At 34.8% G+C, this 12,067-nt stretch overlaps 2 protein-coding genes and 1 pseudogene across 4 annotated transcripts in view; all 3 read right to left on the reverse strand.

Annotated features, from left to right (window-relative positions):
• The window catches only part of LOC111631396 (bone morphogenetic protein receptor type-1B-like), a 42,867-nt gene that overhangs the window by 22,563 nt on the left and 8,237 nt on the right, over window positions 1–12,067 (reverse strand). For all 3 annotated transcript variants that reach the window (XM_023375632.1, XM_023375631.1, XM_023375633.1), the window contains exon 2: window positions 684–856. In XM_023375632.1, coding sequence (XP_023231400.1) covers window positions 684–856 — 173 coding nt within the window. The remainder of the gene's footprint in view (window positions 1–683; window positions 857–12,067) is intronic.
• On the reverse strand, window positions 2,410–3,151 carry LOC111631398. The gene has a single exon (XM_023375637.1). The coding sequence runs from the start codon at window positions 3,038–3,040 to the stop codon at window positions 2,561–2,563; it is 480 nt and encodes a 159-aa protein (XP_023231405.1). The 5' UTR covers window positions 3,041–3,151; the 3' UTR covers window positions 2,410–2,560.
• Window positions 6,437–9,309, reverse strand: LOC111631395 (annotated as a pseudogene).

The following is a 12,067-nucleotide window of genomic DNA, read 5'->3' on the forward strand; positions in this document are numbered from 1 at the left end:
CAGTGTTTCTCAACAGGGGTGATATCACCCCCATGTGGGTGTTTTTCCATGTTGAGAGGGCAATTAGTAACAATTTATATTTTGGGGGCGAAAAACAATTTTCTGGGCGATATAGTAAAACATTATATTAAGAATAATTAGATATTTTATTTGTTATATCGTACAATAATTAAACAAATAACATTATACTAGTCACTAGTCTATTCAATGCAGTACGAATTTGGCGTTAGCCTTGGCCCTCGGCATTGGAATTTTGAAGTGAAGGGGGCGATGATTCGTTAGAGGTTGAGAAACACTGCACTAGTTAAAGAATACAGAATGAACAATATTGGATAAATTACTGTTAATTAATACTAATTATAATAAATAATAAATCTTTATGTTATACAAGTTTTTTATGGTTTTTTAACATCCTTTTAATTAAAGGATGATAAAACAAAAAGTTCCACTAATTGTAGTATTTCTACTTTGTTTAATGTTGTCTTTCATTTATTGTTATCAGTACCCAAAGTGACTATAATAAATGGATTAAATTATATTTTTGATTTATCCAAAAGCAAATAATAGTACAAAATAAATAAACTAATTTAAAAAGTATTAAAAGTATCTTAGTGATTTATCTATTATTTACTCATATTGAATCATTAAGTATTATAAAGATAATGAAATAAACCTGTTTTTACCTGCATAAAACCTGTTTCTTCTGGTGGAAGACATCCATACGTTCTTTCTTCTTCTACAATACCATCTTCTTGAACTTCTATAACAGCACTAAAGCACTGACTACCAGGCATGGCTATACAAGAACCATTTGGTTCATAATTGGGACATTCTCCAGCACAATAACATATTAAACCTGTATAAATTAAAATACATATAATAAAAATCATTATCTATTTTATTTAAGGCAGTCCATTTATAATGACTGACAAGTATCTCATAAAATATGAATCCAATTAAAAATACCTATCTTCAAAAAGCATTTTAAATTTCATAAAAATTAAGCCATCAAGGACCAAGGCTTGCTCCCATTAAGGGAAAGGGCAACTTTATAATTTCAGATAAGACTCTTATTTTTTTTCTATTTTTATATCCTCCATCAAAAGATGATAAAAGTTTTATTTAAAACATGTTTTGCCAAAAATGCTAATTTCAAATTTTTTTTCAAAATGTTAATTTCATATTTTCAAAAAGTAACAGTTAAAATAAAAGCTTTTTTTATGATTTGATAAAATTCAGTATTTCCCAAAATAGGATCTGTGGAGCCTTAAGATTCTGCAACTGAAATTCTAGGGCTCTATGAATCTTTTATAAACATTTTTAAAGTTAATGAATCAAACGCATTATCTGTTTATTCTATAACTATTTTTAAACAATAGTTATTTGTTTGAGTCTGCAGTACACCTCAACACAGTAGTCACTATTTGCCCTTATTATGCAACATGCTTACAACTGACATTTCACTGACTGACAAAAATTTAAAAATATATACCGTATTTACTCGGATATAAGATGATCTTGCATCTAGCAGGAAATTATCACCATAAACTGATACTCAAAATCAGACCATAAGTACAGAGGATGACAGTTTCCAACTTGATAATCTTGAAAAACAACCAGCATTAGCAAAAGTGTGGCTTTCTAGCATGATAAAGTTAGACTGCACACATCTTTGACCATTTGGGAAAAATTATTGGAATCTGAATGGGTTACTTTGTTCCACCCCCATATTCTTCCAATCTTCTGCTTTCAGATTACCACTTATTTTGATCTCTCCAGAATAGTTTGCAGGAAAAGAAGCTCAGTAACTTAAACAATGTGAGAGACATTTCTTGATTCTTTGTATTGTACATGGGATAATGGATCAACCCAACAGAAGGGTTAAAGCAATAGAAAACAAAGTACATCTTACTAATAGTTAAAAGACATCCTAGTAAAAAAAGTTTTTAAATCTGAATGGCAATTCTGTTAAATAATTTGATGCTTACATTTAATTTAAAATAAATAAAAAAACATATAGTAACTTTGAGCATTGTATTTTTATTATTTACTAGCTTACCCGTCACGCATTGCTGCGATCTCAGAAGAAAGGAAATTTAAGCAAACTCGTTATGATAAAATTCAATTTGCATTTTATCATTTTTATTGAAACTTATTATTACATTATTATTATTATTTTTTTTTTTTTCATCGGGAAAACATTTCAAAGTGTCGTTTCAATTCTATTTATTCATTGGAGTGCTTGAGGATAACTATATTTTTTGTTTTTCCATCCGGTGCATATACAAATAAATCAGAAGGTTTTCCGACGTATAAGCTGGCCACATACAGTTGTCCATGCGAGAAGCACGGATTCTCCAAATCTAGCCCACACACTTGCAGCAATTGTCCTTGTGCTTTGTTGATGGTCATTGCAAAAGTGATTCGCACTGGAAACTGCAAATGTTTGAATTCGAATGGCATATCTGTTGGGATCATTGGAACACGTGGCAACAGTACATCTTCCCCCTTAAATTTCCCATTCAAAATTGTAGCTTCGATGACATTGTTCATCATCTTTTCACCGAAAGTCTTGTACCGTTGCAAAGTCGTGATGGAATAATGTTACGAGAAGAATGATAGGCACTCCAGTTTTCAATGTTAAAATGTGTGGTGGAATTCCTGGCAAATCTAGTAAATTCAAGAATTCCGTTGGGTAATTGACAACTTCGTCTTGATTCATAACAGTATCGATTGACTTAAACGTTGTTGCTTCACCTGGTGTTCTGTTTTGAATGCTGAAATTGATGTCATAGACATCTTTGTTCTTAGCTGCTAATATAGCATGTGCACTAAGCCACTGATGATTTTTGTAATTCCGCACAATATTTGGGAAAACCTTTTGAATCAATTCACCTTTGGTTGATGTCATCTTACAAAAATTTGTTGGCAATGTGATACATTGTGTAGATCTGTCTATTGCCATCTTCCCATTCCCAATTTCCAGCAATTGTTTTGAGAAACATTCGGCGGATACATCATTTTGTAATTCAACACGCATATTGGTTTTCAAAGTCAATTTCTTTACATGTCGCCATAGAACTGATGATTTCAGACATGCATTAAGTTCATCAGAGGGTGTTAAATGTGGTATAACTGGCAGAGTTTGTCAAAAATCACCAGACAATAAAACGAGTGCTCCATCGAAGAGTTGTCCATTTCCCCTCAAATCTTTCAGTGTACTATCAAGCGCTTCCAATGCTTTTTTGTGAGCCATTGTGCATTCGTCCCATATGATAAGTTTACATGTTTGGAGAACTTTGCCCATTCCAGAATTTTTGGTGATATTGCATGTTGGCGTCTCAGTGGTGTGCAAATTCAATGGCAATTTCAGTGCTGAATGTGCTGTTCGACCACCATCCAAAAGTGTTGCCGCAATTCCAGATGATGCAATTGCCAGTGCAATTTTATTCCGTGATCGAACGGTTGCCAAAATTAGTGAAATGAGAAAAGTTTTGCCTGTACCTCCGGGCGCATCTATGAAGTACAATCCACCCCTTTGATTTGTAATTGCTTGCATTATTGTGTCGTATACAATGAGTTGTTCTGAAACCAATTTTGGAAGATTCGTTTCAAGAAATGTACCCAAATCATCGACATAGAAGTGTGTTTCACGCTGCAAATCACGATCATATGTGTCATTTGCAGATCGATTCAGTACATACATTCCCAACTGCCCCAATCCTTTGTTAACAATTGTCAAACATATATCCTCGATCAAAACCAACACCTCATTATACACATATGGTGTGAATTGCATGTCTGGATTCTGATTCGTTGCTTGCAAACGACGTAGGATGTCTTCACTCATGTAATCTTTGTATTTTTCCCAAAGATCTTTTGGATTGGATGGGAAACACATTGTCAATATTATCGCAAATAACGTGCGTATTGTGAAGACCACCACTTCCCCCCTCCAAAAATATCTATATATATATTTGTAAACTGTTATTCGTAATAATTTTTTGTTTATTTACTTTATATCTTTTTTAATTATGTATTCGGGTGAACCCTAACTGTATATTAAATAACAACCGAAGTTGTAGGAGGAAGTTCGCCTATTTTACCAATCTAGAGACTCCCCTTTTCCAAATTTAAAATCTACTTAAATTAATTAGAATAAAACAGTTTATTAATTAACTATCAGAAATCTCACAACATGCCAAAGAAAAGAGGAAAGAACAATTAAATAATCAAAAACATATATAGAAATGGGGAACATTGCACTCCCCCCTTTGTTTTCGGCAATGTTTACATGAAGAACTTAGTCAAAGCAATCAATGAACAAACAATGACTAAGAACAAAGATTAGTCATGTCAATTCAGAGATGACTCTAAGAAAGCTGCAAGTTATCACCAAATAAGAAAACACTGTCTCAGCTACAATAATGACACTGCCAATGAGTCATCACCCGATGATGACTTTCTCATGCTGAAAGGGTTTAAAAGGAAACCCCCAATGAGAGAAAAGACAGTCCAATTAGAAGGGCAGTCAGAGATGAAGACATGGTCCAGTCAGAGAAAAGCAGTTAGAAAAAAGTGAAGTCAGAGGAGGAGGACACAGTCCAGTCAGAGATGGGGACACAGTTGAGTTAGAAGGAGCTAGTTAGAATTGAGGACACAGCTCCAGCCAAAGAAAGGCAGTTGAGTTGCAGAACGAGTTGGAGTCGCAGTCACAATCAGACAGACAGAGATCCAGAGAGTGAAACCAGACGAGCATCAGAGAAAGAGTGGTTCCAGAGAGGACGACTCAAAAATGAGCAAGCACAAGATGAAGTGCAGTGAACACCAGAAACCTTCACAGTCTTGGCCGTCAAGTCCACATCACAAGAGAAGACATCTTGTTTATCTGGTATGTTGTGAGTCGCGTGAATTCGAATACCCCCGTTAGGCACCCCCCTCGTTGTATAGATAAAAATAGGCAAATTTCCAAATTCAGGTTGTATAATTATGTTCTCAACTTTTGTTTATGTTAATAAATGCCCTTAAATTGGTTATATCTGACTCTGCATTCTTCCTCCTGAGAGGCTCATTCCTGGACTTCAGAGTGACTCTTACCCTCGCGCCTTAATCATCCATTTCATCACAAATGGTGGTGTGTCCGATAAAACACACCTGGTGGCAAGACTCTACCTAAAAAGTGTTTAATAAACCTTTTATGGCCCCCGAACCCCACAGTATTTGCTGTGGTTGAGCAGTATTCGATGCATCAGCGAGTGTTGTGTCCCACTGTGCATCGTTTTCAAGATTTAATTCTTGGCAAGCTTCTCGATAGGTATACTACATACTTCACCATTTACTCTTCTCAGTTCTTGGAAGGATTTCAGTCCACGTATGTTAAGTAACAGTAATCGCAAGTAAAAACATTCTTGATTAATTGGATGAACTGTATAAAGACAGCCTAACATGTCGGACGAATATAAATTTGGATGTCCTTCAACTGGTTTCCCCTGTTTACGACATTGAAACTTCGCTGATGCATTCCATGTGTAGTATTTTGGCACTTCTGAGTAAAGTAGCGTTTTTGCGAACAAATCATCCGTGCACAATGAGAAGAACGCAGTTGGCATTGTTTTCAGTGGCGATAATGCTCTTGCATGTACATTTTCCATTGTAAAATACATGTGCTGTCCATTTTCAAGGTGTACTGCCAAATGAACAACTGTTGGATGACGTTCATGAATTGGAAATGAGAAAATACACCAAACTGCTTCATTGGTACTAATGTAGTCTCCCAATTCATATCGATCGATTTCATTGATTGGTGCAGATGCATTTTCCACTCCAAAAACTACCATATTGCTTCCTTTGTTGACATATTTGCAAATGTATTTGATCAATTTCACTGAATTACAATACTCGACATTGATGTGCGCTTTGAAAGTCTTTGAAAGTAATGGTGAATAGGGCACAACCCAACGATTATCAACTTCAATGTCATTGTTGCATACTTTTAGAGTGGTGAATTTGCCACCATCTTCAGTTGATATTGTGGATATCCATCATTTCCAGTGATAGTTTTGGCATGTAAGTGTTGTGGATAGCGTTTCGTGCATTTTCCATCCTTCATGTACGGAGAATTGTTGTTGATCGCGCCGCATGGACCATGAATCATGTTGTTGGTAACGACTTCAAATAAGCCTGGATCAATGTCGACATCTGGTATTTCTGCTGAGATGACTTCATCAATTTTGTCGATCAACCAAATCAAAATGTGTGCATGTGGTAATCCTCTTTTCTGCCATTCAATGGAATACATCCAACAGCGTGTCTCCCCAAAAACATGATGTTTGACAATGAAATCCATCATAGATTTCAATTTTTGCTTGAACACATGTGTGATGATGTCATGGCAATCCAAAGACGATTGTCCAGGCAACAGAAGATNGTCCTTAAATTGGTTATATCTGACTCTGCATTCTTCCTCCTGAGAGGCTCATTCCTGGACTTCAGAGTGACTCTTACCCTCGCGCCTTAATCATCCATTTCATCACAAATGGTGGTGTGTCCGATAAAACACACCTGGTGGCAGGACTCTACCTAAAAAGTGTTTAATAAACCTTTTATGGCCCCCGAACCCCACAGTATTTGCTGTGGTTGAGCAGTATTCGATGCATCAGTGAGTGTTGTGTCCCACTGTGCATCGTTTTCAAGATTTAATTCTTGGCAAGCTTCTCGATAGGTCGCACATACTTCACCATTTACTCTTCTCAGTTCTTGGAAGGATTTCAGTCCACGTATGTTAAGTAACAGTAATCGCAAGTAAAAACATTCTTGATTAATTGGATGAACTGTATAAAGACAGCCTAACATGTCGGACGAATATAAATTTGGATGTCCTTCAACTGGTTTCCCCTGTTTACGACATTGAAACTTCGCTGATGCATTCCATGTGTAGTATTTTGGCACTTCTGAGTAAAGTAGCGTTTTTGCGAACAAATCATCCGTGCACAATGAGAAGAACGCAGTTGGCATTGTTTTCAGTGGCGATAATGCTCTTGCATGTACATTTTCCATTGTAAAATACATGTGCTGTCCATTTTCAAGGTGTACTGCCAAATGAACAACTGTTGGATGACGTTCATGAATTGGAAATGAGAAAATACACCAAACTGCTTCATTGGTACTAATGTAGTCTCCCAATTCATATCGATCGATTTCATTGATTGGTGCAGATGCATTTTCCACTCCAAAAACTACCATATTGCTTCCTTTGTTGACATATTTGCAAATGTATTTGATCAATTTCACTGAATTACAATACTCGACATTGATGTGCGCTTTGAAAGTCTTTGAAAGTAATGGTGAATAGGGCACAACCCAACGATTATCAACTTCAATGTCATTGTTGCATACTTTTAGAGTGGTGAATTTGCCACCATCTTCAGTTGATATTGTGGATATCCATCATTTCCAGTGATAGTTTTGGCATGTAAGTGTTGTGGATAGCGTTTCGTGCATTTTCCATCCTTCATGTACGGAGAATTGTTGTTGATCGCGCCGCATGGACCATGAATCATGTTGTTGGTAACGACTTCAAATAAGCCTGGATCAATGTCGACATCTGGTATTTCTGCTGAGATGACTTCATCAATTTTGTCGATCAACCAAATCAAAATGTGTGCATGTGGTAATCCTCTTTTCTGCCATTCAATGGAATACATCCAACAGCGTGTCTCCCCAAAAACATGATGTTTGACAATGAAATCCATCATAGATTTCAATTTTTGCTTGAACACATGTGTGATGATGTCATGGCAATCCAAAGACGATTGTCCAGGCAACAGAAGATCTTTAATTTCTTCCCATGTAGGATTGCATGTAAATGTTATGAATAAATCCGGATGGCCATAAGCGCAAACATAAGTCATTGCATCTTGTGCATATTCATGCATGTGCCGTGGGCTTCCTGTGAATGTAGCCGGCAATATGACCATTTTTCCCAGTTCATTGGGATTGCCATCAGTAGCAATTGCATCGCGTAAATGAATATATTCTTCAGAGCGCAGCTTGGTTTGATTCAATCAAATGAAAAGAAGTCATTCGGTCTCAATTTTTGCATACATATTGACAATGTATTAATGAAATAATTTCCAACATTTCAAAATGTGGTTGTCTGTGTTCTCACGAATCATCAATCGATATGAATAGTAATTCATGGCACTGACCTTCTTATTGGTGTCCTCATCTGTTTGTGGATTTCTCATTTTGATGTTGAAATGATATCCATCTTCTCCTTGCCAGAATAAAATTGGATATTGCAATGCATTGTATGAGCGATGAGTTTCGGAGACTCGCTGAACATTACCATCTCTGCAATGAAGAACTATATCACGCGAGTTAAATTCTTTGCCAATTATGATGATTGCCACTTCATTAATTGTTGGTGCATTGTATTGTCTTTCATGTTGGCCAGCTGGTGTTTTGTCAGCTCTAATGGCAAGTACATAATCATCAGCTGGCATTCGCTCGAGGGCTGTCCTGAACAGTCAAACTAATTCGTTATGTTGATCGAATAAATTTTGTAATGCAGCAACAATTTCTCGATTAGTGCTGGTATTGAATTGACAACATTGATCAACTTGTTCATCACTGGCTCCCATGAAATAAATTTGGAGAAATTTGTGATCTGCATCTGGCAGTGGTAGAAGTGATCCAGTACGATGATAAATTTGCCCTTGAACTTTGAACGTTGGCATATAATTGTCACGTATGATTTCTGTTGCACTGAACAATGTCATTTGGAAACATGAATTGTACTTGCGTATGTTTGCCAAGAAATGTTTCGACTGGCTTGTGTCACCTGATACCAACGTTGATAATGGTTCGGGTGGTAAATGCAATTCTGGCAATTTCACTTTTCCACCTGCACAGCACATTCCTGGTGTTTCATTCTCGAATTTCAATGCACAGCAAAATTTGCATAATTTGTCCATTTTTTCAATAATGACACTTCAATGAAGACTGTAATCATAATCAGCAATGTAATGGAATGCAGCAAGATTCAAATCAGCATGCAGTGTCCGTCTGGATCGAACATTGCGTTCTCAATTGGTTCTCAGTCTTACTCCCCATTGGTCAATTGTTTCATTCAAGTGGGCTTGAGCAGTGTGTACTCGATCGGCTTCTAATCTTTCTTTCCGTTCCTCGTCTGTTTCTGAAGCTCATAATGCCTTTTTTTTTTTTTTTTCATGCTTGAGATGTAGATAGACCAATCGATTGACGTTTGGGGGGCATAACTGTCAATGATGCTCGCAAATTCGCTGAGAAAAATGGGAAAAAATCAGTATTCGAAAGATTATGAGAATTGAAATCGATTCAACTCATTATTTGTCTTCTCTTGAGCTACTCTCACTCTGGTGCTCGTCCGCTCTCTCTCTCTCACTCTCTGTGACTTTCTCTCTTTTCTCCACTTCTTTTTCTGCTCCTTTCTCTGGTTGGAGCTCTCTTTTAAACACTTCTGGCATGAGAAAATTCGTCATTGGGTGATGATTTATCGGCAGTATCGTCATCGTAGCTGAGATGGTGTTTTCTTATTTGGTAATGACATTGAACCTTCATAGAATCATCATCGAGTTGACGTGACTCATCTTTGCTTTGGGATAGTTCTCAATCATTATTCATTGATTGCTTTGACTAAGTTCTTCGTTTAATATGTAAACATTATAGAGGTCCGAGCCTCATAGCAACACTCGGCGCCGAAAACGAAAGGGGAGAGAAGTGTGATATTCCCCATTTTTTATATATTTTTTAATCCTTTACAATTTTAATTATTTAATTGCTCCTTCTTCTCTTCCTTGGTATGTTGTGAAATTTCTGATAGTTGGATAATAAACCGTTTTATTGTAATTTGTCTTTTTAAATTATTTTGAGTTGATATTAAAATTTGGAAAAGGGGATCCCTAGATCGGTAAAATAGGCGAATTTCCTCCTACAACTTCGGTTGTTGTTCAGATACAGTTAAGGTTTTAACAAAGTTCGAGCAAATACATAATTAGCAAAAAAAAAAATTGAAATAAAGTGATTAAACAAAAATTATTACAAATACCATAAATAACAGTTCGCAAATGCATATATAGAGATATTTTTTGGAGGGGGGAAATGGTCTTCACAATTTGAAATTGATCGAACACACAGTAAAATGCTCGTATAATGCATGCCATCTATTGTAGGATAAATGTACTATGCCGGAAACCTTCACGGGAGTATATTAAACAACTTCCCAAAGTTTCATGGCAATCAGATAAACGGTGTGGTAATGCATGTAGGACAGACACACATACATTCATTTTTATTTATATATAGATTATTATAAAATGGCAAAATAAATTTTGAGGGTAGGGATGAATTTAAAAAAAAAAAAAAATTGTAAATGCTAACAAGTAAAATTATCATTAAGTCTGACCCTACTTGAGACATGATACACAACTCCCGTTTATCTCCCCACCCCTCAAATATTTATCAACCAAAATTTAATAACATCAATGCACTTAATACACAACTTCCCTAAAAAATTTCAGAAATTTTTGAGAAAAAGCACAAGGTTATTAAGCATCAGAGTGTTAAAAAAATTATATCCACCCACATACAAACATTCATAAATACATAAAAAAAACCCCAAAGTTTTTTTTTTGCATTTTTCTATGTTTCAAAGTCCCAAATCCAAAAAAGTAAAAATCTTGGGATCCTTTTTTGACCAATTGCCATACTTTTCCTCTGTAATAACATTGCTGGGAAAGTAAAAATGACTAAAAATGTTCATAATTTTTGAAATTAATAATTTTTCCAAAAATGTTTTAAATAAAACATTATTCTTTAATGGATAATAAAAAAGGGTCCCATTTAAAATTATAAAGTTTCCAATGTCCCTGTTAAGAGGGGTAAGGGAATCACTTAATTTTTAAGGAGCTTTTTCAATTCCATAAAAGTAAATAATTTTTTATTCTGATCAATTTTTTAATTGGACACACATTTTACAAAATATTTGTCAGGGCTATTATAAATGAACCACCTGGTATATATATGTATATATAACTTTCTAATCAAAATTTCAGTTTTAATAATAGGACAAACTTTATTAGTTAGCTGTATTAATAGTTTAATTGGGCTGCAATTTGAAAAAATTGTAGACCTATAAATTCCCACTTTCATCTATCTGTCTAGCTGTCCTTCATTAATCTCAAGAATGGAGTTAAATAGATAAAAGCTGAGACCAGATATGGAAAAATTAGAGCAAGAGGCCCTGATTAACTATATATGAACTTCTGATGCAAACCAGAAGTCACATTATTTCAATTCAAAAATTTCCCCTGAAAGGAGTTACATAACGAGCATGACTGTTGTTATTAGGAAAAGTATGATGTACAGGGGACAAACATTACTAATTTGAAGTGGAGAGCATATATTTTAAATTAAATAAATTTAAAAATATGATTAAAAATTGAATCCAAGCATTGTGATGATATCACAATAAATAATTGAAGCTTGATATTACTTTAGTATTTGTATATTTTCAAAAATGTTTGGATTATAATTTTCTATGTAGATCATCAAATAAAATAAATTAAAAATAGAAAATTCAACATATGCAAAATTTATACACAACAGAAGTTTATGAATTAAAAAATCAAAGTTTGTTTTTACAAGTTACTACAACAACACAACTGCATGAAATGAAATTTGTTAATGTGAGCTTGTAAACCAATATTTGATGTTTCTTTAAATAACATTTGTTTACATATTTTAGAAATTTTATCTATTTTTCCATTATGTCAGAGATACAAGCCTTTTACTTAGACTGAGAATACTAACAATTATTTTGTGTTTCATATTTTAACAAAAATAAAAAATGAATTGACGACAAAATATTAAAAAATTAAAGTTTAGCTAGTTTTGCCAATCTCCATTGAAGAATATCATGTTATTGCCTCTTTTTGTATGCTTAGATCTCTCACAAGATCCTTAAGTTTACTTAGTGGGCTATTGACTCTTTCAGGTTCATAAGTTTCATATTAATCTAAATCTCAAA

This window comes from Centruroides sculpturatus, unplaced genomic scaffold (genome assembly GCF_000671375.1).
Source record: "Centruroides sculpturatus isolate CEXI.00-Female unplaced genomic scaffold, Cexi_2.0 scaffold479, whole genome shotgun sequence".
In the NCBI taxonomy this organism is placed as follows: Eukaryota; Metazoa; Arthropoda; class Arachnida; order Scorpiones; family Buthidae; genus Centruroides; species Centruroides sculpturatus.